Here is a 27,564-nt window from a genome sequence, read left to right on the forward strand (position 1 = left end):
TCCCTGAAAAAATCATTTTATTTTCTTTGGTTTCTAAATTATTCCTGAAAAAAAATCATTTTGTTTGTATTTTTTTTTTCTCTAAAGTCTCCCTGAAAAAAAAAAAAAAAAAAAAAATCTGTGGGAGATTCTTATTGCCCCTTCTGCTTGTGTGCCAGTCTTGACTCCTGGGTGTGCCATCTCTCTCTCTCTCTCCCCAATTGTGGGCCATAGAAAGCCTATTAATTTTTTTGCTTGATTTGGGTTCCAAAATCTACCACAAAAATCACTAAATCAATCAGTGGGAGATTAATATTGGCCTCTGGGCTTGTGTGCCACTCCTGACTCCTGTGTGCGTACTATATCACTCAGTGGGCCCTACAAAGCCTTTTTTTTTTTTTTTTCCTAAATTCTCCCTGAAACAATCATTTCATTTTATTTGTTTTATAAATTCTTCTGTAAAAAATTTTTTTTTTTAAATTTTTTCTGAAGTCTCCCTTTTAAAAAAAAACAAACACAAATCAGTGGGAGATAAATATTTACATTTGCGCTTCAGTGACAGTCCTGCGTGTGTGGCATCTCTCTCATTTGTTGCCAACAACAACAGAGTGTGTAACATTGTGGCTGATTTCCGTTGTGGTCTCACCCACCTGTAAAGGGGTAGCTAAATCATACTGAAGTTATAGCTCACCGTGTAAGTTGTGTGACAGCAACAAATACCGTTCGTTTGGTAATGTTTTTAAAACAATGAGGAAGTATGGTGGAAGAGGTCGTGGCCGTGGGCGTTCATTGTCAGCTGGTAATGAGGGTAGTGGTAGTGGTGGAGCATCAGGTGGTCGTGAGAAAAAGAATATTGCACCTAAGTCTGGAGCTGTGGAGCCAGGTTCGTCGTCTGGCTACACAAGGCCTCGAACCCTCCCTTTTCTGGGAGTAGGAAAACCGCTTTTAAAGCCGGAGCAGCAAGAGCAAGTTTTGGCTTATCTTGCTGACTCAGTCTCTAGCTCTTTTGCCTCCTCTCGTGAAACTGGTAAAAGTAAAAGCAGCGCGTCGTTAGTGGATGTTCACGGTCAGGGACAAGTCGCTTCCTTGTCCTCTTCAGCAAAAACAACAACAGAGAAGAATGCAGCAGGCGACACAACGGGTTACTCCATGGAGCTCTTTACACATACCGTCCCTGGCTTAGAAAGTGAAGCAGTTAACAGGCCATGCCCATTACAAGTTGAATCTGACATGGAGTGCACTGATGCACAGCCACAGCCAGACTACTATGCTGGTCCTTTGACTCAGACCACAACATTGCCCTCGCAGGGTGCTGATCAAGAATCAGACCCTGATGAGACTATGTTGCCCCATCACGAACGCTATACCACCGACCGACACGGTGACACAGACGAAGTTGCACACGAGCTACAAGAAGAGGTAATAGATGACCCAGTTCTTGACCCCGATTGGCAGCCATTGGGGGAACAGGGTGCAGCGGCAGCAGTTCTGAAGCGGAGGAGGAGGGGCCGCAGCAGGCATCAACATCGCAACAGGTTCCATCTGCCGGGCCCGTATCTTGCCCAAAACGCGTGGCAAAGTCAAAACCTGTTGGAGGACAGCGTGGCCATCCGGTTAAAGCTCAGTCTGCAATGCCTGAAAAGGTATCCGATGCTAGAAAGAGTGCAGTCTGGCATTTTTTTAAACAACATCCAATTGATCAGCACAAAGTAATCTGTCAAAAATGTTCAACTACCTTAAGCAGAGGGCAGAATCTGAAAAGTCTCAATACAAGTTGCATGCATAGACATTTAACCACCAGGCATTTGCAAGTTTGGACTAACTACCAAACGTCCCTTAAGGTTGTAGCACCCTCGGCCAATGAAGCTAGTCATCAACGCAACATCCCTTCCGGCAGTGTAGGGCCACCATTTTCTGCACCACCTGCAGTATCTGTGCAGGTTTCTTTGACAGGCCAAAGCAGTCAGGGTCAGGGAATCTCCAGTTTCGTAGTAGGAAACACTGCATCTAGGGCACCGGCGGCAACAATACCATCTCCCACCGTCTCTCAGTCTGCCATGTCCACCGGCACCCCCGCTAGTTCCCCGATCTCCAGCTCTCCAGTCCAGCTCACCCTACATGAGACTATGGTTAGAAAAAGGAAGTACTTAGCCTCGCATCCGCGTACACAGGGTTTGAACGCCCACATAGCTAGACTAATCTCGTTAGAGATGATGCCCTACCGGTTAGTTGAAAGCGAAGCTTTCAAAGACCTGATGGACTACGCTGTACCACGCTACGAGCTACCCAGTCGACACTTTTTTTCCAGAAAAGCCATCCCAGCCCTCCACCAGCATGTTAAAGAGCGCATCGTCCATGCACTCAGGCAATCTGTGAGCACAAAGGTGCACCTGACAACAGATGCATGGACCAGTAGGCATGGCCAGGGACGTTACGTGTCCATCACGGCACACTGGGTAAATGTGGTGGATTCAGGGTCCACAGGGGACAGCAAGTTTGGGACAGTTCTGCCTAGCCCACGGTCTAGGAAACAGTTGGCTGTAGCCGTTCACACCCCCTCCTCCTCCTCCTCCTCCTCGTCCTCCTGCAGAAGCGAGAGCTCGTCCACAGACCGCAGTCGCACAACCACTCCATCCGCAGCTGCCACTGTTGCACACCAGGTCTCCCATTATGGGGCAGCTACTGGCAAACGTCAGCAGGCTGTATTGGCTATGAAGTGTTTGGGCGACAACAGACACACCGCGGAAGTTCTGTCCGAGTTCTTGCAGCAAGAAACGCAGTCGTGGCTGGGCACTGTAGATCTTGAGGCAGGCAAGGTAGTGAGTGATAACGGAAGGAATTTCATGGCTGCCATCTCCCTTTCCCAACTGAAACACATTCCTTGCCTGGCTCACACCTTAAACCTGGTGGTGCAGTGCTTCCTGAAAAGTTATCCGGGGTTATCCGACCTGCTCCTCAAAGTGCGTGGACTTTGCGCACATATCCGCCGTTCGCCTGTACACTCCAGCCGTATGCAGACCTATCAGCGTTCTTTGAACCTTCCCCAGCATCGCCTAATCATAGACGTTGTTACAAGGTGGAACTCAACACTGCACATGCTTCAGAGACTGTGCGAACAGAGGCGGGCTGTTATGTTTTTGTGGGAGGATACACATACACGGGCAGGCAGTAGGATGGCAGACATGGAGTTGTCAGGTGTGCAGTGGTCGAAGATTAAAGACATGTGTCAAGTCCTTCAGTGTTTTGAGGAATGCACACGGCTGGTTAGTGCAGACAACGCCATAATAAGCATGAGCATCCCCCTAATGTGTCTGCTGATGCAAAGTTTGGCGCACATAAAGGATCAGGCGTCTGCACCAGAGGAAGAGGAAAGCCTTGATGACAGTCAGCCATTGTCTGGTCAGGGCAGTGTACAGGACGAGGTAGCGGGCGAAAAGGAGGTGGAGGATGAGGAGGATGATGGGGATGAGTATATTTTTAATGAGGAAGCTTTCCCGGGGTCACTGGAAATTGGTGGCGTGGCAAGGCCGGGTTCTGGTTTTTTGAGGGACACAAGTGACGTAGATTTGCCTGCAACTGCCCCTCAACCAAGCACAACCGCAGATTTGACAACTGGAACTTTGGGCCACATGGCGGATTATGCCTTGCGTATCCTCAAAAGGGACACACGCATTACAAAAATGATGAACGATGACGATTACTGGTTGGCCTGCCTCCTTGATCCTCGCTATAAAGGCAAATTGCAAAATATTATGCCACATGAGAACTTGGAACTAATATTAGCAACAAAACAATCAACTCTTGTTGACCGTTTGCTTCTGGCATTCCCTGCACACAGCGCCCGTGATCGTTCTCACACGAGCTCCAGGGGCCAGCAGACCAGAGGTGTTAGAGGGGCAGAAATCAGAAGTGGCGTTGGCCAGAGGGGTTTTCTGACCAGGTTGTGGAGTGATTTTGCTATGACCGCAGACAGGACAGGTACTGCAGCATCAATTCAAAGTGACAGGAGACAACATTTGTCCAGTATGGTTACAAACTATTTTTCATCCCTTATCGACGTTCTCCCTCAACCGCCATTCCCATTTGATTACTGGGCATCCAAATTAGACACCTGGCCAGAATTGGCAGAATATGCATTGCAGGAGCTTGCTTGCCCGTCAGCTAGTGTCCTATCAGAAAGAGTATTCAGTGCTGCAGGTTCAATACTAACTGAAAAAAGGACTCGTCTGGCTACCCAAAATGTAGATGATCTAACCTTCATTAAAATGAACCACAACTGGATTTCGAAATCTTTTGCCCCACCTTGCCCGGCTGACACCTAACTTTCCTATGAAAAGGTCTTGCCTGTGGACTCTTCTGAATGACTTTTCCAATCTCGTAATTTTCTGCACCTGATTGTCCAGCATACGACATGTTTACTCCTAACAAAATGGCCAAACTCCCCACACGGGGCCGTGGTATCGCCACTTTGCGCCAGCACCCGTGAGAGTGCTGTTTGTCTGAAGAGGTGGGTGTGCCCGCTTTTGGTCGACGGCACTGCCACTGGGTCCCTCATAGTACAATAAAGTGTCTCTGGCGGTGGTGGTGCGCACCCAACGTCAGACACACCATTGTAATATGAGGGGCCCTGTGCCTGTACCGCCGGCCACAAGACAGTTCCCCCCCCCAGCTCAAACAGTGCTCTACCACTTGCAAAATTATCTCTCACAGCTTCACCAATGTTTAGTCTATGCGCTGACATCATTCAATGCCTGGCACTGACAATACCATTGTTTTGACATTTTTGTTATGTTAGGCCTTCGAAGCCTGTCTGCGGTCCGTTCTTTCTACAACTACTACACTGACCAGGCCACTGCTGGCCGTGTTCCCCTGGAACCAATTCAAAAGTGCCTACAGCCAGCCCAATTTTGTTATGTTAGGCCTTCGAAGCCTGTCTGCGGTCCGTTCTTTCAACTACTACTACACTGACCAGACCACTGCTGCCCGTGTACCCCTGGAACCAATTTAAAAGTGCCTACAGCCAGCCCAATTTTGTTATGTTAGGCCTTCGAAGCCTGTCTGCCGTCACTCCTTCCACTAGACTTCCACTGACCTGTCTACTGCTGCCCGTGTTCCCCTGGAACCAATTTTAAATTGCCTACAGGCAGCCCAATTTATGATGTTAGGGCTTCGAAGCCTGTCTGCGGTCCCTCCTTCCACTATGCCTCCAGTGACCTGTCTACTGCTGCCCGTGTACCCCTTGAACCAACATCATAAAATAAAAAAATAAGTATTTTGCTTATAAAAAAGAAAATACTGGTGAGATATCAAATGCAGACATTTTAACATTAAAAACAAACACACAACAAAAATCTGGTACAGTACTAAAAATGGCCACCAGCTACAATTACTTTCTCCTGCAAGTAGTTAACTGAAAGGTTTTTTAAATTGAAAACACAGATATGGCATCCACCGAGTGTTGTCCTGTCGCGTCTTCTTTATATTATTGCCAAGAAGATGCAAAACAATGAAAATAATAAAATCATTAATTACAAAAATAATAGAGTAAGTCAAAACCACATTGCAAATAAACATTCATTACAAATAAAGAAGCAGGACGCGTCCGAGGGTGAGTATATACCTAATAAGAATATAATCACCCTCGGACGCGCAATGCTTATTTCCAACAGCCTTCCTTCCTAAGAATCAGCCCTTCCGTGGTGTAGAGAGAGGTTGTGTTACACTCCAAGGTGTTCCCCAGGTTGCCTTTCCTGAGCTTCGATCTTCCGGCTCTCGTTTAGTAGTTGTTGGAAACTATGCTGCATTAGGCCTTCAAATTGGGTATGGGGTGTAGAGAGAGGGTGTGTTACACTCCAAGGTGTTCCCCAGGTTGCCTTTCCTGAGCTTCGATCTTCCGGCTCTCGTTTAGTAGTTGTCGGAAACTACGCTGCATTAGGCCTACAAATTGGGTATGGGGTGTAGAGAGAGGGTGTGTTACACTCCAAGCTGTTCCCCAGGTTGCCTTTCCTGAGCTTCGATCTTCATGCTCTCGTTTAGTAGTTGTCGGAAACTACGCTGCATTAGGCCTTCAAATTGGGTATGGGGTGTAGAGAGATGGTGTGTTACACTCCAAGCTGTTCCCCAGGTTGCCTTTCCTGAGCTTCGATCTTCATGCTCTCGTTTAGTAGTTGTCGGAAACTACGCTGCATTAGGCCTACAAATTGGGTATGGGGTGTAGAGAGAGGGTGTGTTACACTCCAAGCTGTTCCCCAGGTTGCCTTTCCTGAGCTTCGATCTTCCGGCTCTCGTTTAGTAGTTGTTGTAAACTACGCTGCATTAGGCCTACAAATTTGGTATGGGGGAAACATTGGCGCATCTGCGGTCCCTCCTTCCACTAGGCCTCCACTGACCTGTCTACTGCTGCCCGTGTACCCCTTGAACCAACATCATAAAATAAAAAAATAAGTATTTTGCTTATAAAAAAGAAAATACTGGTGAGATATCAAATGCAGACATTTTAACATTAAAAACAAACACACAACTAAAATCTGGTACAGTACTAAAAATGGCCACCAGCTACAATTACTTTCTCCTGCAAGTAGTTAACTGAAAGGTTTTTTAAATTGAAAACACAGATATGGCATCCACCGAGTGTTGTCCTGTCGCGTCTTCTTTATATTATTGCCAAGAAGATGCAAAACAATGAAAATAATAAAATCATTAATTACAAAAATAATAGAGTAAGTCAAAACCACATTGCAAATAAACATTCATTACAAATAAAGAAGCAGGACGCGTCCGAGGGTGAGTATATACCTAATAAGAATGTAATCACCCTTGGACGCGCAATGCTTATTTCCAACAGCCTTCCTTCCTAAGAATCAGCCCTTCCGTGGTGTAGAGAGAGGTTGTGTTACACTCCAAGGTGTTCCCCAGGTTGCCTTTCCTGAGCTTCGATCTTCATGCTCTCGTTTAGTAGTTGTCGGAAACTACGCTGCATTAGGCCTACAAATTGGGTATGGGGTGGAGAGAGATGGTGTGTTACACTCCAAGGTGTTCCCCAGGTTTCCTTGCCATTGCTTCGGTCTTCCGCCTCTCGTTTAGTAGTTGTAGAAAAGTACACTGCATTAGGCCTACAAAATGGGTATGGGGTGTAGAGAGATGGTGTGTTACACTCCAAGGTGTTCCCCAGGTTGCCTTTCCTGAGCTTCGATCTTCAGGCTCTCGTTTAGTAGTTGTCGGAAACTACGCTGCATTAGGCCTACAAATTGGGTATGGGGTGTAGAGAGAGGGTGTGTTACACTCCAAGCTGTTCCCCAGGTTGCCTTTCCTGAGCTTCGATCTTCATGCTCTCGTTTAGTAGTTGTCGGAAACTACGCTGCATTAGGCCTACAAATTGGGTATGGGGTGGAGAGAGATGGTGTGTTACACTCCAAGGTGTTCCCCAGGTTTCCTTGCCATTGCTTCGGTCTTCCGCCTCTCGTTTAGTAGTTGTAGAAAAGTACACTGCATTAGGCCTACAAAATGGGTATGGGGTGTAGAGAGATGGTGTGTTACACTCCAAGGTGTTCCCCAGGTTGCCTTTCCTGAGCTTCGATCTTCAGGCTCTCATTAAATTGTGGTTAAATGGAACAACTGCATTTGGCGTACTAGTTGGTTTGGGGCCTACTATCGGTGTCTGCCACTCCTTGCTGTTCTCCTGGTTTCCTGTCCTGAAATTCCATTTTCAGGCTCTCGTTAAGTAGTTGTTAATGTTAGACTGCATTTGGCCTACTAGTTGGGTTGGGGCCTACTATCGGTGTCTGCCACTCCTTGCTGTTCTCCTCCACTGAACAAAGCTGTGCCGCCTGTTTACTACGGTTGCCAATTTTGAACTGCATTTCGACTACTTACTGATTTGGCCCTACTCTCTGTGTCAGCCTCTCATTCCAGTTGTCCTCCACTGCAATGCCCCCTGGTTATTCCTGTGTTACCAATTTTTAACTGCATTTAGCCCACTTTATTCTTTGGGCCTATATCTGTGTTTCCACTTCATCGTGCCCATTGCCCAGCCAGTGATAGATGAGTCTGCTGGTACATTGACCCATAACGCAACATTCCCCATGCATGCTACACAACAACATTGTGACCCTGCTGAAAGTCAGGTTGCTCTTCCCGCATACCATACCACCTTACACGGGGACAAAGAGGAAGGTGCAGATGAAAGTGCAGGTTCCTTCATCAGGTGGGGGGAGGAATACTAGTTGGCGACGTCACTGGCACAGGGCCTCTCATAGTACGCAAAAGTGTTGCTGCCGGTGGGAGGCGCCCCCGCCGTGCAAACACACCGCTGTACTTTGAGGGGCCCTGTGCCAGTGCCAATGCCAACGAGTGGGCCCCCCCTGCTTGCTCAGGTTCACAGCACTTGCAAAGTTGAAATACTTACCTCTCCCTGCTCCACTGCCGTGACGTGGTCCAGATTTCCTGGGCCCACTAATTACTTGAACCAGCCCTACCCCCCACAACTTTAGCCAAATGACCCCCAATTTCAAATGCCTTCCAATTATGATAAGGTTAATTACGCTTGACAAGCTTCATTAAGAAGAATGGATGGTTTTGACATTAAAATGGGCACTCTAGGTGTTTTCCTGGCCCCCACTCACTGCCGACTATGCTGCCCCATTGACTTGCATTGGGTTTCGTGTTTCGGTCGATCCCGACTTTTCGCCATAATCGGCCGATTTCACTCGACCCGACTTTTGAGATAGTCGGGTTTCGCGAAACCCGGCTCGACTCTAAAAAGGTCAAGGTCGCTCAACTCTACGTCCTGATATATTAGACCTACATTATCGGCATTAGCACTTGCTATATTGCATTATTTGCACATTTACTTTTATTATATGCGATAAGGGCGGCCTTTCATTGTTAAATTGTATATTTGTATATTTATATGGGGATAGGATATTGGCCTTTGATAACATAGAGGACCTGGTATACAGAGTTTAAATATATTAATATATACACTGCAAAATATATCTGCCTGCTCTCTTTATGGTTTATTAACTATATGCTACCCCTGGATTTAGAAAAATATATATAGCAGGAGTAATTATTGTCTGCCAGTTGATATACGTTACTTACAGTCTACTATCTTACGGTGTCTGTACTGCTTGTTCCTTCCTATGGAGGTTTCTTTTTAGCTCTGTTTATTGTTTAGGTTTTTAAAAATTATTGTAATAAAAATTCATTTTTTAATCTTTCTGCCTACATCACTATCCACGGGCAATTGTACCGGTATGGATATTGTTGTTGAATTCTATTAGAGTGTTTATTGGGCAAACTACTTCCCTATGGACATTTAGTATTAATTTATTTTATGTATTCTAACCTGTCAGTGTGATTTTACTGTACACCGCGCTGAATTGCCGGCTTTTCTATAGGACACCGCTGCGTATTTTTCGCAAGTCACACTGATGGTCCGTGTGGCGTGCGAGTTTTTCTCGCACCCATAGACTTGCATTGGCGTATTTCGGGCGTAATACGGTGACAATCGCAGCATGCAGCGATTTCACTCGCACGTATAATACGGCTGAGAAAACAACGGATGATAAGAGCTGCCCCATAGACTAACATTGGTCCGAGTGCTATGTGATTTTTTTATGGCATAGCACTCGTCCGTATTACGCTATAGGGGAAGGGGAAGATTCTTGTTGCCACAAGATTGCCTGTACTCACACATTGTAACAGCCCCTCAGCTGTTGGACCAGTTGTCATGATCTCGTTGTGGATCGGAATATTCCCGCTCACTGGCAGCAGTCAGAGGATCCGGGGGGATCTGTGCACATATATCACATAGGAAGGTTGGGGTGCGACTTCCCATTCAGGTTGCCCGTTATCTACCAATAAAACGAGAAATCTTCTTTCTTTCCTTAGGATTTTCTTACACCTATATCCTGTTTGTGATCCCCATGATCCTCTTCGTTGACATAGGTGAGTGATCCGCTTTATGTCTTCATGTATAAAGCCTCAGATCTGTGCCTGTGGGGGCCGATTAGCAACACACATGATGGCCGGCAGGGCTGCCACTAGGAATTTCAGGACCCCATACTGGCAAACTTTTTGGGGCCCCCCTGAGACTCCACCCAGACTCCACCTCTCGAACTGTCCACAGTCCCACCACTCTCTCTTGGAAAAGCTCCACTTCTTACCAATCACACATTAACAGCTCCCATCACCATATCACATATATAGACAGCAGCTTTTGTTTTGGCAAAAGATTTTTTAAGCCGCCACCACGACAAGGAATACTCTTTTGGCCGAGCCCTTCTCTACTCTATCCTATTAGCCATTTGTTAAAATGTCCAATACAGTTTAGGTATATTTTTATTTGTTTTTCAATTTTTAAAATGACAAATAATATCATATACAAGGGACAAATACCACTGCACCATGTCCAGACACCATATTACCACCACATAGTGACCTATAATACCACATACAAGGAACAAATACTGCCACACCATGTCCAGACCACATACTGCTACGACAGTGACCAAATAATATCACATACAAGGCACAAATACCACCACACTATGTCCAAACCACATATTACCACCACATGGTGACCAATAATACCACATACAATGAGCAAATACCACCACACCATGACCGGACAACAAACTACCACCACATAGTAGCCAAATATTAGCACATACAAGGAACAAATATCGCCACACCATGGCCGGACAACATATTACCACCACAGAGTGACTGAATGCTACAATACTGATCAATGATAAAAACCACAATACTAATATCACCATAAGTGCCATTATACCCAGGAGATCTGTACTTAGTATGCAGTGGCTGTGTAGAGGTAATATAGTGATTACTGGTGACATTATACACAGGAGCGCTGTATATAATGTCAGTGTACAGGTAATACAGTGATCACCAGTGACATTATACACACGAGAATTGTATATATTGTACAGGTTATACTGTGATCAGTGACATTATACACAGGAGCTCTGTATATAGTGTCAGTGTAAAGGTAATACAGTGATCATTGGTGACATTATGACACAGGACCGCTGTATATACAGTAGTATACAGTGCATAGTGTCAGTGTACAGGTAACACACTGACTCACCAGTGACCTCTCTACGTGAAGTCCTTCATCTTTGCTTTTCATCTTCATCCAGCACAGACCACTATCACTTCCAGCCAAGGCTCATCTCTGCAGGAAATAACACAGTTAGCTAGAGCACCACTTGCAGAACACATTATTTAATTTTTTCCCAACTTCTAAGCTACCCCAGATGAAGAAAGTAAGGCGATATAGTGTCGCTCTGCACATTAACAGGACTGCTTCCGGCATTTAAAACAGTAACAGTAAAATAAATACATAATTGCAGTAATAATGTACCTTAATTAGCCCTTATGGTAATAATATTCCCCATCCAGGCCCCCGTGTGTCTCATTCCTGACTCCAGCCATATGTTCTCCCATCCTGGCCCCATATCTTCTCCCATACTGCCCTCATGGGTATCCATTCTACACCATGTGATGTCCGATCCTGCCCCATCTTTCCCGTGATTCTGCCTCATCCGTCTCATGGTCCTGCCCCATCTGCCTGTGATCCTGCCTCATCTGTCCAGTGATCCTGCTCCATCTGCCCCGTGATCCTGCCCCATCTGTCTCCATTGCATCCATCCTGCCCATGATCTTGCACCATGCGTCTCCATCCTGCCGCATGTCTCCATCCTGACCCATTATCCTGCACCATGTGTCTCCATCCTGCCCATGATCCTGCCCCATTTGTCTCCATCCTGCCCCATGATCCTGCCCCATTTGTCTCCATCCTGCCCCATGATCCTGCCCCATCTGTCTCCATCCTGCCCCATGATTCTGCCCCATCTGCCTCCATCCTGTCCCATGATCCTGCCCCATCTGTCTCCATCCTGCCCCATGATCCTACCCCCTGTGTCTCCATCCTGCCCCCTGTCTCAATTTTGCCTTAGAAACATATTGCGGCTTGCGGCTTTCAATAAAAATAAAGAAAAACCTTTCTCTTTACCTAACCACACCATCTGTCTGCATCCTGTCCCCCGTGTCATCAATCCTGCTCCCCGTGTCTTCCATCCTGTCCCCCGTGTCTTCCATCCTGCCCCCTATGTCTCCCATCCTGCCCACCTTGGCTCCCATCCTGCCCCCTGTGTCTCCCATCCTGCCCCCTATGTCGCCCATCCTGCCCACCTTGGCTCCCATCCTGCCCCCTGTGTCTCCCATCCGGCCCCCTGTGTCTCCATACTTGCCTCGTGTCTCCATTCTTCCCCCTGTGTCTCCCATCCTGCCCTCGTGTCTCCCATCCTGCTCCCGTGCTGCTTTTAATAAAAATAAAAAAAACTTTCTTCTTACCTTGCTGCGCTCCTGCGGCAATGCTCCTTCAACACAGTCCAGGTGCACACTCGCCGGCAAATGACAATGATGTCATACATCGGTGACGTGCTCGCTGATGTCAACTGCCAGCCTTTGATTGGCTGGCAGCTTTTAAGTATTGCGTGCAGGATCGCACGGCAATAGAGTTTAACTGAACCTGCGTCTCAGACACAGGTTCAGATACTGCAGCGGCAGATGCCTGCCGCGGTCCTGTAAGAGACCACTGATCTAGTAGCCCCCTGGCCCCATGTGTTACAGATGCAGTCACCATCTCAAGGAAAATTTACAAAAACCGAAGCAAAGGAAAAACAGCACAACTGTGGCTGGCAGTGTTTGGGACAAGGGACTAGGCTGGCAATGTTAGGAAGGAGTGACTAGACTGGCAGTGTAAGGAAGGAGTGACTTGGCTGGCAATGTTAGGAAGAAGTGACTAGGCTGGCAGCGTTAGGGAGAAACGACTAGAGAAACAGGGTTAGGGAGGAGTGACTAGACTGGCAGTGTTGGGGAGAAGGGACTAGGTTGGCAGTGTTAGGGAGGAGAGACTAGACTGGCAGTGTTAGGGAAGATTGACTAGGCTGGCAGTGTTAGGGAGAAGCGAATTGGTTGGCATTGTTAGGAAGAAGCGACTAGGCTGGCAATGCTAGGGAGCAGTGACTAGACTGGCAGTGTTAGGGAGAAGCGACTTGGATGGCAGTGTTAGGGAGAAGTGACTAGACTGGCAGTGTTACGGAGGAGCGATTTAGCTGGCAGTGTTAGGGAGGAGGGAATAGACTGGCAGTGTTAGGGAGTAGTGACTTTGCTGGCAGTGGTAGGAAGGAGCAACTAGACTGGCAGTGTTAGGGAGAAGCGACTTGGCTGGCAGTGTTAGAGAGAAGCGACTAGACTGGCAGTGTTAGGGAGAAGGGACTAGGCTGGCAGTGTTATGGAGAAGCAACTAGGCTGGCAGTGCTAGGAAGGAGCAACTTGGCTGACAGTGTTAGGGAAGAGGAACTAGGCTGGCAGTGTTAGGGAGTAGGGACTAGGCTGGCAGTGTTAGGGAGAAGCTACTAGACTGGCAGCGTTAGAGAGGAGCGACTTGGCTGGCAGTGTTAAGGATGAGGGACTAGGCTGGAAGTGTTATGGAGAAACGACTAGGCTGGCAGTGTTAGGGAGAAGCGACTAGACTGGCAGTGTTAGGGAGAAGTGACTTGGCTGGCAGTGTTAGGGAGAAGTGACTAGACTGGCAGTGTTAGGGAGGAGCGATTTAGCTGGCAGTGTTAGGGAGGAGGGAATAGACTGGCAGTGTTAGGGAGTAGTGACTTTGCTGGCAGTGGTAGGAAGGAGCAACTAGACTGGCAGTGTTAGGGAGAAGTGACTTGGCTGGCAGTGTTAGGGAGAAGGGACTAGACTGGCAGTGTTAGGGAGAAGGGACTAGGCTGGCAGTGTTATGGAGAAGCAACTAGGCTGGCAGTGCTAGGGAGGAGCAACTTGGCTGACAGTGTTAGGGAAGAGGAACTAGGCTGGCAGTGTTAGGGAGTAGGGACTAGGTTGGCAGTGTTAGGGAGAAGCTACTAGACTGGCAGCGTTAGAGAGGAGCGACTTGGCTGGCAGTGTTAAGGATGAGGGACTAGGCTGGAAGTGTTATGAAGAAACGACTAGGCTGGCAGTGTTAGGGAGAAGCGACTAGACTGGCAGTGTTAGGGAGAAGTGACTTGGCTGGCAGTGTTAGGGAGAAGTGACTAGACTGGCAGCGTTAGGGAGAAGCGACTTGGTTGGCAGTGTTAGGGAGAAGTGACTAGACCTGCAGTGTTAGGGAGGAGCGATTTAGCTGGCAGTGTTAGGGAGGAGGGAATAGACTGGCAGTGTTAGGGAGTAGTGACTTTGCTGGCAGTGGTAGGAAGAAGCAACTAGACTGGCAGTGTTAGGGAGAAGCGACTTGGCTGGCAGTGTAAGGGAGAAGCGACTAGACTGGCAGTGTTAGGGAGGAGCGACTTGGCTGGCAGTGTTAGGGACTAGGCTGGCAGTGTTATGGAGAAGCAACTAGGCTGGCAGTGCTAGGAAGGAGCAACTTGGCTGACAGTGTTAGGGAAGAGGAACTAGGCTGGCAGTGTTAGGGAGTAGGGACTAGGCTGGCAGTGTTAGGGAGAAGCTACTAGACTGGCAGCGTTAGAGAGGAGCGACTTGGCTGGCAGTGTTAAGGATGAGGGACTAGGCTGGCAGTGTTATGGAGAAGCAACTAGGCTGGCAGTGCTAGGGAGGAGCAACTTGGCTGACAGTGTTAGGGAAGAGGAACTAGGCTGGCAGTGTTAGGGAGTAGGGACTAGGCTGGCAGTGTTAGGGAGAAGCTACTAGACTGGGAGCGTTAGAGAGGAGCGACTTGGCTGGCAGTGTTAAGGATGAGGGACTAGGCTGGAAGTGTTATGGAGAAACGACTAGGCTGGCAGTGTTAGGGAGAAGCGACTAGACTGGCAGTGTTAGGGAGAAGTGACTTGGCTGGCAGTGTTAGGGAGAAGTGACTAGACTGGCAGTGTTAGGGAGAAGCGACTTGGCTGGCAGTGTTAGGGAGAAGAGACTAGACCTGCAGTGTTAGGGAGGAGCGATTTAGCTGGCAGTGTTAGGGAGGAGGGAATAGACTGGCAGTGTTAGGGAGTAGTGACTTTGCTGGCAGCGGTAGGAAGAAGCAACTAGACTGGCAGTGTTAGGGAGAAGCGACTTGGCTGGCAGTGTAAGGGAGAAGCGACTAGACTGGCAGTGTTAGGGAGGAGCGACTTGGCTGGCAGTGTTAGGGAGTAGGCTGGCAGTGTTATGGAGAATCGATTAGGCTGGCAGTGTTAGGGAGAAGTGACTAGGCTGTCAGTGTTAGGGAGGAGTAACTTAGGTGACAGTGTTAGGGAGGAGGAGCTAGGCTTGCAGTGTTAAGGAGAAGCTACTAGACTGGCAGTGTTAAGGAGGAGCGACTTGGCTGGCAGTGTTAAGGAGGAGGGACTAGGCTGGTAGTGTTAGGGAGAAGCGACTAGGCTGGCAGTGTTAGGGATAAGCGACTAGGCTGGCAGTGTTGGGGAGAAGCGACTAGGCTGGCAGTGTTAGGGAGGAGTGACTTGGCTGGCAGTGTTAGGGAGGAGTGACTTGGCTGGCAAAGTTAGCGAGGAGTAACTAGGCGGTCAGTGTTAGGGAGAAGTGACTAGACTGGCAGTGTTAGGGAGGAGCAACTTGGCTGGCAGTGTTAAGGAGGAGGGACTAGGCTGGCAGTGTTAAGGAGAAGCTACTAGACTGGCAGTGTTAAGGAGGAGCGACTTGGCTGGCAGTGTTAAGGAGGAGGGACTAGGCTGGTAGTGTTAGGGAGAAGCGACTAGGCTGGCAGTGTTAGGGATAAGGGACTAGGCTGGTAGTGTTAGGGAGAAGCGACTAGGCTGGCAGTGTTAGGGATAAGGGACTAGGCTGGCAGTGTTGGGGAGAAGCGACTAGGCTGGCAGTGTTGGGGAGAAGCGACTAGGCTGGCAGTGTTAGGGAGAAGCGACTAGGCTGGCAGTGTTAGGGAGGAGGGACTAGGCTGGCAGTGTTAGGGAGGAGCAACTTAGGTGACAGTGTTAGGGAGGAGGAGCTAGGCTGGCAGTGTTAGGGAGGAGTGACTTGGCTGGCAAAGTTAGCGAGGAGTAACTAGGCGGTCCGTGTTAGGGAGAAGCGACTAGACTGGCAGTGTTAGGGAGGAGCAACTTGGCTGGCAGTGTTAAGGAGGAGGGACTAGGCTGGCAGTGTTAAGGAGAAGCTACTAGACTGGCAGTGTTAAGGAGGAGCGACTTGGCTGGCAGTGTTAAGGAGGAGGGACTAGGCTGGTAGTGTTAGGGAGAAGCGACTAGGCTGGCAGTGTTAGGGAGAAGCGACTAGGCTGGCAGTGTTAGGGAGAAGCGACTAGGCTGGCAGTGTTAGGGAGAAGCGACTAGGCTGGCAGTGTTGGGGAGAAGCGACTAGGCTGGCAGTGTTAGGGAGGAGAGACTAGACTGGCAGTGTTAGGAAGGAGCGATTTGGCTGACAGTGTTAGGGAGGAGGAACTAGGCTGGCAGTGTTAGGGAGGAGTGATTTGGCTGGCAGTGTTAGGGAGAAGTGACTAGACTTGCAGTGTTAGGGAGGAGCGACTTGGCTGGCAGTGTTAGGGAGGAGGGACTAGGCTGGCAGTGTTAGGAAGAAGCTACTAGACTGGCAGTGTTAGGGAGGAGCAACTTGGCTGCAATGTTAAGGAGGAGGGACCAGGTTGGCAGTGTTAGGGAGTAGCGACTAGACTCGTAGTGTTAGGGAGAAGCGACTTGGCTGGCAGCGTTAGGGAGAAGTGACTAGACTGGCAGTGTTAGGGAGAAGCGATTTAGCTGCCAGTGTTAGGGAGGAGGGAATAGACTGGCAGTGTTAGGGAGTAGTGACTTTGCTAGCAGTGGTAGGAAGGAGCAACTAGACTGGCAGTGTTAGAGAGAAGCGACTTGGCTGGCAGTGTTAGGGAGAAGCGACTAGACTGGCAGTGTTAGGGAGGAGCGACTTGGCTGGCAGTGTTAGGGAGGAGGGAGTAGGCTGGCAGTGTTAGGGAGAAGCGATTAGGATGGCAGTGTTAGGGAGGAGGAGCTAGGCTGGCAGTGTTAGGGAGGAGTGACTTGGCTGGCAAAGTTAGGGAGGAGTAACTAGGCGGTCAGTGTTAGGGAGAAGCGACTTGGCTGGCAGCGTTAAGGAGGAGGGACTAGGCTGGCCGTGTTACGGAGAAGCTACTAGACTGGCAGTGTTAAGGAGGAGCGACTTGGCTGGCAGTGTTAAGGAGGAGGGACTAGGCTGGCAGTGTTAGGGAGAAGCGACTAGGCTGGCAGTGTTAGGGAGAAGCGACTGGGCTGGCAGTGTTAGGGAGAAGCGACTAGGCTGGCAGTGTTAGGGAGAAGCGACTAGGCTGGCAGTGTTAGGGATAAACGACTAGGCTGGCAGTGTTAGGGAGAAGCGACTAGGCTGGCAGTGTTAGGAAGGAGCGATTTGGCTGACAGTGTTAGGGAGGAGGAACTAGGCTGGCAGTGTTAGGAAGGAGTGATTTGGCTGGCAGTGTTAGGGAGAAGCGACTAGAATTGCAGTGTTAGGGAGGAGCGACTTGGCAGATTGTTACTTTAATGTTGGGAAAATAAAAAAAGGAATCCTGGGCTGAGCTTTTTCCTTTCTGCATTTTGCAGGATTCCTGGATTGTTTTCTGAGACATTCTCTAATCTGCTTCAGGAAGATTTTCTTCTGCTGCTCGTGTTGCGGTAAGTTTTAGGTTTAAAGGGAACCTGTCACCCCCCAAATCGCAAGTGAGGTAAGCCCACCGGCATCAGGGGCTTATCTACAGCATTCTGGAATGCTGTAGATTAGCCCCCCATGTATCCTAAAAGATGAGAAAAGGACGTTAGATTATACTCACCCAGGGGCGGTCCCACTGTTGGTCCGGGTCCGGCGCCTCCCATCTTCATCAGATGACGTCCTCTTCTGGTCTTCACGCTGCGGCTCCAGCGCAGGCGTACTTTGTCTGCCCTGTTGAGGGCAGAGCAAAGTACTGCAGTGCGCAGGTGCCGGGAAAGGTCAGAGAGGTCTTTTTCTCATCTTTTAGGATACGTCAGCGGCTTATCTACAGCATTCCAGAATGCTGTAGATAAGCCCCTGATGCCAGTGGGCTTACCTCACCCGCGATTTGGGGGGTGACAGGTTCCCTTTAAAGGAAGGAGGGACTAGGCTGGCAGTGTTAAGGAGGAGCGACTTGGCTGGCAGTGTTAAGGAGGAGGGACTAGGCTGGCAGTGTTATGGAGAAGCGACTAGGCTGGCAGTGTTAGGGAGAAGCGACTAGGCTGGCAGTGTTAGGGAGGAGCGACTAGGCTGGCAGTGTTAGGGAGAAGCGACTAGGCTGGCAGTGTTAGGGAGAAGCGACTAGGGTGGCAGTGTTAGGGAGAAGCGACTAGGCTGGCAGTGTTAGGGAGAAGCGACTAGGCTGGCAGTGTTAGGAAGGAGTGATTTGGCTGGCAGTGTTAGGGAGAAGCGACTAGAATTGCAGTGTTAGGGAGGAGCGACTTGGCTGGCAGTGTTAGGGAGGAGGGACTAGGCTGGCAGTGTTAGAAAGGACTTGGTCGGTATTGATTTACATCACGAATACCGTATTCCTTGTAGAGAATAACTCTGAGCAGCTGGTGGTTTGTTACAGTGTATCAGTGTGGGTGATGGCAATCTGGATCCTGGTCTTGGATAATATATCACATTTTTTCAGATTGTTACTTTAAATGTTGGGAAAATAAAAAAAGGAATCTTGGGCTGAGCTTTTTCCTTTCTGCATTTTGCAGGATTCCTGGATTGTTTTCTGAGACATTCTCTAATCTGCTTCAGGAAGATTTTCTTCTGCTGCTCGTGTCGCGGTAAGTTTTAGGTTTAAAGGGAACCTGTCACCCCCCAAATCGCGGGTGAGGTAAGCCCACCGGCATCAGGGGCTTATCTACAGCATTCTGGAATGCTGTAGCTAAGCCCCCCATGTATCCTAAAAGATGAGAAAAGGACGTTAGATTATACTCACCCAGGGGCAGTCCCACTGTTGGTCCGGGTCCGGCGCCTCCCATCTTCATCAGATGACGTCCTCTTCTGGTGTTCACGCTGCGGCTCCAGCGCAGGCGTACTTTGTCTGCCCTGTTGAGGGCAGAGCAAAGTACTGCAGTGCGCAGGTGCCGGGAAAGGTCAGAGAGGTCTTTTTCTCATCTTTTAGGATACATCAGGGGCTTATCTACAGCATTCCAGAATGCTGTAGATAAGCCCCTGATGCCGGTGGGCTTACTTCACCCGCGATTTGGGGGGTGACAGGTTCCCTTTAAGATTCAGGGCTCGATTCATGAAGGTGATTTCACCAGAATTCTGTTTTTTATGTCAACCCCATCTAATGTCACCAAAACGGGCAGAGTTGGGGTGGGACAGGAGGTGGTGAAAGCTGCTTGGCAAATTCTTCAAAACTTATGCCATAAAAGTACTTCACTCCCTGACTAGAGTAACATTTCCACAGAGGTGGATGCAAGCTGATTCCAGCTCTGCCATCAATAGGAGTGTGATGCAATATGCCAGTCTTAATGAATTGGGCCCTTAGAAATATGTTATAAAGAAAATGTCTGACCTTGTATTTTTCCTCCTGTTTAGGTGACGACTTTTGTTCCAGATGTAAGCGGATCACTTGGTATCTGTGGAGCGCCTTCATCCTGCTGATTCAGGTCCTGTTTGCTGTGTTCGTTGGGCTTTTATCCTTTGGTGAGTGTCCACTGACAACCTTAATGCACTGGAGATGTCAGATGAGCAGTTGTCAGATCTGTTACCAACCAGGGTAGAGTTATAGTAAAACCAAAGAAATGAGCCGGAGCAGAAGTCGGTATACATGCAATAGGAGTATGTTCACATGTGCCCTTCTGTAAGTAAGAAAATAGTAACAGTACCACAGAATTAGCACAAAGGATTTATATGATGGAGGGTCGATTTGACACAGGACCCTATCTATCTGAACTGGCTGGCAATGAACCGCCTAGTTAACCAGGGGGACCTGGTAAACGCTTGGTAAAAGCCACCCCACCGCGACAAGGTAGAGCAGGAACGAGGCCCGATGACTCAGGCATCCCGCCATGATGAAATGCCCAGCTCAGAAAAGGGGCCCACATTGCTTTTGTTTTGCTTTATTTTTTGTACAAACAGGGGCTTTTCCCCTTTTTGAGCTAAGTATTAGATCTACGTAGCTTCCCATAGCTGGGTGCCTGAACAGTTGGGCCACGGTCATGCTCGGCCCCATCTACATTGAAGTTGTCTGACACAAGGTGAACTTTTAATACTACCGGATAGGACTGTCCCAATGGGTTCACCTTGTCACTGTTGGATGGCTTTTACATTTTTTTTTACTAAGTAAGTACCCTATGTTATTTTCATGTATTATTATTAATTACATAGAGCAGGGTATATGATCATTTTTCTATCTTAGATTTTGTTCATTAGTAATTAGAGTATTGTTTGGGGGTCTTCTCTGTGCAACATCTGGAGGTCCATCACACCTGTCCGGTCTTGCAGCACGGAGAGAGTGCCAAATCACAGGGGGCAAAGGGCCTCTTGGCGACAAACAACATCCGACTGCTCAATGGTTTTAATTTCCTAAAGACGTGAATACCAATGAATCTATAGGGGCAGAGTCTTGTTTTTCCTCATTTCCGCAAACTAGTAAAAGAAAAGATTGAAAATAATTTGACCATAGGGACATGTGAAACTAATGTGTGTCCTTTCAATCAGCATCACCGGTGTCTACAAACTTGTAAGTCAGTGCTAATATAAGGGTTGAAAAGTAGTCATTGTTCTGTTTGGTATCGTGCTGTGTACCGTACTGAGCATGGAGCAAAGAAAGCTCAGGAGAGAGTATTCAGGAGGTTAGAAAGGGAATTATAGACAAACATGTTGAAGGTAAAGGCAATAAGATGCCTCCAAACAACTCGATGTTCCTGTTACTACATATTATCCAGAAGTGTAAGGTCTATGGGTCTGTAGCCGACCTCCCTGGTCGTGACCTCGAGAGGAAAACTGATGACAAACGGAAGAGATGAATAATAATAGGGGGGGAAACACTCAGCCCAGAACAACTTCCACAGAGATTAGAGGTGAACTCCAAGGTTAAGGTCCATCAGTGTCAGGTCACTAAACCAGCGCCGCCCCCTGACTGAATACCAAGTGCTGACGGGGAGAACAAAGATCACCGTGGACACACCGCGATTTAACATGTCCCTTTTGTCACATTATTTTCAGGGGTGCCATAATTTCTGTCCAGGACGATTTCATGAGTTTTATTTTTTATACATTATGTGGAAGCATGGTGGAAAAGCAATGTCTGACTTTCATTTGTTCATTTTCATAGATCTTTTATTTATTATTACTTTTGTCAGATTCAAGTTATTTCTGTGACCATTGTTGATTTTCCTGTCAGTAAACGAGGGGGACCAACAATATTGACCATGTGTGTATATTGTGAGGCAGTGAGGGGGATCATATGCGAAGGTCAATACGTATCCCCCGGGATGCGGACGGAGACCTATTAGACCCGTTGGGGTGCCTCGTGGTCACAGCTGGACGCCTGTGAGTCACAAAGCAAAATAAAAGTTAGCATGGACCTGGTCAACCTATTTGGCCAAGGCATTGTTCAGGAAAATCCGTTATGGGCTTTTATTTTCTAAATAGACTACAGGAAGGTAGCGGGATGGTCGTTTCCTCCAGGCCGAGTCTTGCATGTAGCCCATGGCCACAGATTCCTGTTTAAAAAAAAAAAACCCTTCAGCAAGGGTTTGGGTATGTTAGTTTGGAGTTTGCAACTTGCAGAGCAGACGGCTCGGCAGAAGCCCAACCTGTGTAAGTTAGCATAGAGCCAGCAGAGAAAACTCCTGTAACCCCGCAGTGTGATACGGTGGTGCCGTCACCCAAGGCAACCGGACTCCCACGGACTGTTTTGTTTCCCGTCTGCGATCCGGGGGATGCTGTGTGCTGTACACTGTGTGAGTGTGGACATTAAAACACGTTTGCTGTACATTTTTCCTGTGGGTCCCTGTCTGTCACACTGAACCAACCCTGCTGCACTACAATACTCACTGCTCAAAAAATAAAGGGAACACTAAAATCCCACATCCTAGATATCACTGAATGAAATAGTCCAGTTGTAAATCTTTATTCATTACGTAGTGGAATGTGTTCAGAACAATATAACATAAAAATGATCAATGTAAATCAAAATGAATATCCCATGGAGGTCTGGATTTGGAATGATGCTCAAAATCAAAGTGGAAAATGAAGTTACAGGCTGGTGCAATTTCAGTGGAAATGCCTCATGACAAGGAAATGATGCTCAGTAGTGTGTGTGGCCTCCACGTGCCTGTATGACCTCCCTACAATGCAGGGCATGCTCCTGATGAGGCGGCGGATGGTCTCCTGAGGGATCTCCTCCCACACCTGGACTAAAGTATCCACCAACTCCCGGACAGTCTGTGGTGCAACGTGACGTTGGTGGATGGAGCGAGACATGATGTCCCAGATGTGGTCAATTGGATTCAGGTCTGGGGATCAGGCAGGCCAGTCCATAGCTTCAATGCCTTCATCTTGCAGGAACTGCTGACACACTCCAGCCACATGAGGTCTGGCATTGTCCTGCATTAGGAGGAACCCTGGGCCAACCACACCAGCATATGGTCTCACAAGGGGTCTGAGGATCTCATCTCGGTACCTAATGGCAGTCAGGCTACCTCTGGCGAGCACATGGAGGACTGTGCGGCCCTCCAAAGAAATGCCACCCCACACCATTATTGACCCAATGCCAAACCGGTCATGCTGATGGATGTTGCAGGCAGCAGATCACTCTCCACGGCGTCTCCAGACTCTGTCACGTCTGTCACATGTGCGTGGCGAATTTGCCAATCCTGGTGTTCTGTGGCAAATACCAAGCATCCTGCACGGTGTTGGGCTGTGAGCACAACCCTCATCTGTGGACGTCTGGCACTCAGACCATCCTCATGGAGTTGGTTTCTAACCGTTTGTGCAGACACATGCACATTTGTGGCCTGCTAGAGGTCATTTTGCAGGGCTCTGGCAGTGCTCCTTCTGTTCCTCCTTGTACAAAGGCTGAGGTAGCTGTCCTGCTGCTGGGTTGTTGCCCTCCTACGGCCCCCTCCACGTCTCCTGGTGTACTGGCCTGTCTCCTGGTAGCGCCTCCAGCCTCTGGACACTACGCTGACAGACACAGCAAACCTTCTTGCCACAGCTCGTATTGATGTGCCATCCTGGATGAGCTGCACTACCTGAGCCACTTGTGTGGGTTGTAGAGTCCGTCTCATGCTGCCATGAGTGTGAAAGCACAACCAACATTCAAAAGTGACCAAAACATCAGCGAGAAAGCATTGGTACTGAGATGTGGTGTGTGGTCCCCACCTACAGAACCACTCCTTTATTGAGGGTGTCTTGATAATTGCTAATAATTTCCATCTGTTGTCTATTCCATTTGCACAACAGCATGTGACATTGATTGTCAATCAGTGTTGTTCCTAAGTGGACAGTTTGATTTCACAGAAGTTTGATTTACTTGGAGTTACATTCTGTTGTTTAGTGTTCCCTTTATTTTTTTGAGCAGTGTATGTAAAAACAAAAGCAGTGCTAGCACATAGTATTTGGGTGCAAAGCCGCCCCGGTACAGACCAACCTCCATTATAATACAAGAAATCTGAGGCAGCGCACCATTCAAAATGAAAGAAAGTGCTGTCTAGCAGTTAGTAGCCATGATGGGCCAGTTAACAGCACTTTTTTCACTTTGAATGGTGCGCTGCCTCCAATGTCTTGAATTTATATACATAGTGGACGCTTTCCTGAAACGGAAAGTACTTGCAAGCAGCATAATACAAAGAATAGCAGGTTTACCCAGAATCCTTTGCAGTAGGCGGAGCTATGCAAATCATCTCTTTCCACCCCAGTCTAATCCACAGCGTTTGGAACCGCCAAGCGTGCAATGCTGCGGATTAGTTTCTAAATTTACACAGCCAACCAATTCCTACCTGTGTGTTTCGGGCTTTAGGCCCGTTTCAGGAAAGCATCCACTATGTATTTCCTTTAAGTAGAGGGCTTTTCGGTCTCTTCCGTCCCGCTACATTTAGCCCAACTTGGGTCTCTCCCTAAGGTGGCTAGCATATATGTATCGCTTGCTCACCGAGCCCCACTCCATACAGCCAACCAATTCCAGCCCTGTGCTGATGAGGGCCTAAAGCCTGAAACACGTGTCCACAGGTAGGAATTGGTTGGCTGTGTAAATTTAGAAACTAATCCGCAGTATTGCACGCTTGGCGGTTCCAATAATATGAATAAACTACCAGCGCACTACCAATATAGGTAGATATATACGGGGTGCATACAGAAGCTGTAAGAGACCATGGAAAGAAATAAGAAAAAAAGAGAACCACTTCATATGATGCACACCACACAATAAAGATAAATAACAAGGTAAACTTTTATTGACACATCAGATAAAAACAATTAAAACGGTAATATACCGACATCCCCACGTACACCCGCCAAAGCAATACAATACAAGCAAGTAAAGGCGCCAATAATCACAATGCTAAATAGCAATAAATGACACAGCAACCTCATCAGTGTCCCGTGAGGCACAACATATGTATAACTGAACCCTGATAGCATAAAGGGTATAGTTAGCACCTCTACCAAATAGGCACAAATTCTGCCAACTGAGAGACAGGGAGAGAACCCATATAGGTCAATGTGGCATATAAGAACGAAGAGGCGCCTAGACAACTGGGTCCAGATAATGTGGTGGTAGAAAAATAGGATAATATGAGAGCAATAAATGTGCATCCGCAGCAATGCCCATGTGCCGAAATATAGCTACCACCTAGAAGGAGAGTGTATCCAGGTCCCAGGTCCGGCCAGACAGAATGCAGAGAGGCGCTGAGAAGAAACCCACATAAGGGTAAAAGGCGCTAAGGCAGGGCGAACGTGGGGAGGAAGCCCAACGCGTATCGCCGTTGCAGGAACGGCTTCGTCAGGGGAAGGTCAAGCGCTGTGGATTAGACTGGGGTGGAAAGAGATGATTTGCATAGCTCCGCCTACTGCAAAGGATTCTGGGTAAACCTGCTATTCTTTGTATTATGCTGCTTGCAAGTACTTTCCGTTTCAGGAAAGCATCCACTATGTATTTCCTTTAAGCAGAGGGCTTTTCGGTCTCTTTCGTCCCGCTACATTTAGCCCAACTTGGGTATCTCCCTAAGGTGGCTAGCATGTATGTATTGAATTTATATATAAACTTACCTGATCTGGACCTGGGTCGTCTTGGATCTTCTGGGATCTTCCGCTCACATTCTGTGTAATAATCACATGTTCTCGTTTTGTATGTGATGGGTCTGATAATCCCCAAATCTCATCCCTTTGTGTTATTCTTAGGTGACTCTTCAAGAATACGTTCCTCCTGGATTGGCTATTTGCTTCTGTCACTCGTCCTTTCGATGATCTTGAGATGTGCAGTCTCCATCATTACCTACCACTGTAAGTACCAATACGGGGGTCTTACTGCTGAATGAGGGGAGTAGGGTGGAAACTTCTATGAGCCGCCAGCTCTACAGAAGGCTCGTTACATCCAGGACAGAGTTCACATGTCCAGTGATCACCCAAATGAATCCATTAAACAAATAAATGGATCCGTTTGCCACGGTAGAAATACGGATGGATAGTTAACGGATCTGTTTATCAAAATCTATAATTAAAAAATAATAACGATCCAGCTGCATTCCATTTTTTTTTTTAGCTGGATCAAACAATTGTGCAGACGATGCTTTGGTTCTGTCTAATGAAACATAAGCAGATTGTAAAACATTAGACATTTGGGGTCGTTTCCATCCCCATTTTTATGAATGGATCCAGCACCAATTCCTAAACAGGCTGCAAGGATGGGCACAACTACTGCACATGTGAACGCGGCCTTATTCTTACAGGTCTTGACTGATAACAGCATATAGAGTAATAGAGCGCAGCCTGTGAGTCCTGCTTCCCCATTCACTTATATGAAAAGCCTGTGAGTCCTGCTTCCCCATTCACTTATATGAAAACCCTGTGAGTCCTGCTTCCCCTCTCACTCATAGGAAAAGCCTGTGAGTCCTGCTTCCTCACTCACTTATAGGAAAAGCCTGTGAGTCCTGCTTCCCCAGTCACTCATAGGTAAAGCCTGTGAGTCCTGCTTCCCCACTCACTTATAGGAAAAGCCTGTGAGTCCTGCTTCCCCACTCACTTATAGAGAATGCCAGTGAGTCCTTCCACTCTCATATGAAAAGCCTGTGAGTCCTGCTTCCCCATTCACTTATATGAAAAGCCTGTGAGTCCTGCTTTCCCACTCACTCATAGGTAAAGCCTGTGAGGTGAGTCTTGTTTCCCCACTAAGTTATAAGAAAAGCCTGTGAGCCCTGCTTCCCCATTCACGTATAGGCAAATCCTGTGAGTCTTGCATACCCACCAATGTACAGGCAAAGCCAGTGAGTCCTGCTTTCCAACTTATTTACAGGAAAAGCTTGTGAGTCCTACCGCTCCACTCACTGTTAAAAGAAGCCTGTGAGTCCTGCTTCCCCAATCACTTATAGGAAAAGCCTGTGAGTCCTGCATACCCACTGACTTATAGGCAAAACCGGTGAGTCCTGCTTCCCCGCTCACTTATAGGAAAAGCCTGTGAGTCCTGCATACCCACTGACTTATAGGCAAAACTGGTGAATCCTGCTTCCCCACTCACTTACAGATAAAGCCTGTGACTCCTTGCTTCTCCACTTACTTATAGCCAAAGCCTATGAGTCATGGTTCCCCACCGACTTATAATAAAAGCCTGTGAGTCCTGCTTCCTCCCTCAATTATTGGAAAAGCCTAAGAGTCTTGATTCACATTTGACATATAGAAATAGCCTGTGAGTCCTGCTTCCCTACTCACTAATAGGAAAAGCCTGTGAGTCCTGCTTCCCCACTCACTAATAGGAAAAGCCTGTGAGTCCTGCTACCCCACTCACTTATAGGAAAAGCCTGTGAGTCTTGTTTCTCCGCTCACTCATAGGAAAAGCCTGTGAGTCCTGCTTCCCCGCTCACTCATAGGAAAAGCCTGTGAGTCCTGCTTCCCCACTCACTTATAGGAAAAGCCTGTGACTCCTGTTTCTCCGCTCACTCATAGGAAAAGCCTGTGAGTCCTGCTTCCCTGCTCACTTATAGGAAAAGCCTGTGAGTCCTGCTTCCCTGCTCACTCATAGGAAAAACCTGTGGGTTCTGCTTCCCCACTCACTCATGGGAAAAGCCTGTGTGTCCTGCTTCCCAGCTCACTCATAGAAGAGCCTGTGAGTCCTGCTTCCCGCTCACTCATAGAAGAGCCTGTGAGTCCTGCTTCCCGCTCACTCATAGGAAAAGCCTGTGAGTCCTGCTTTCCCACTCACCCATATGAAAAACCTGTAAGTCCTGTTTCCCCGCTCAATCATAGGTAAAGCCTGTGAGCTCTGCTTCTGTGCTCACTCATAGGAAAAGCCTGCAAGTCCTGCTCCCCCCCCTCACTCATAGGAAAAGCCTGTGAGTCCTGCTTTCCCACTCACCCATATGAAAAACCTGTAAGTCCTGTTTCCCCGCTCAATCATAGGTAAAGCCTGTGAGCTCTGCTTCT

General features: G+C 48.0%; 1 protein-coding gene across 1 annotated transcript in view; it reads left to right on the forward strand.

Annotated features, from left to right (window-relative positions):
* Positions 1-27,564, forward strand: part of LOC138657354 (uncharacterized) — a 67,557-nt gene that overhangs the window by 33,799 nt on the left and 6,194 nt on the right. The window contains exons 6-10 of the mRNA XM_069745095.1: positions 9,871-9,927; positions 17,550-17,621; positions 18,684-18,755; positions 19,519-19,626; positions 25,330-25,431. Of these exons, the coding sequence (XP_069601196.1) occupies positions 9,871-9,927; positions 17,550-17,621; positions 18,684-18,755; positions 19,519-19,626; positions 25,330-25,431 (411 nt within the window). The remainder of the gene's footprint in view (positions 1-9,870; positions 9,928-17,549; positions 17,622-18,683; positions 18,756-19,518; positions 19,627-25,329; positions 25,432-27,564) is intronic.

The sequence above is a fragment of the Ranitomeya imitator genome, chromosome 1 (assembly GCF_032444005.1).
Source record: "Ranitomeya imitator isolate aRanImi1 chromosome 1, aRanImi1.pri, whole genome shotgun sequence".
Lineage (NCBI taxonomy): Eukaryota > Metazoa > Chordata > Amphibia > Anura > Dendrobatidae > Ranitomeya > Ranitomeya imitator.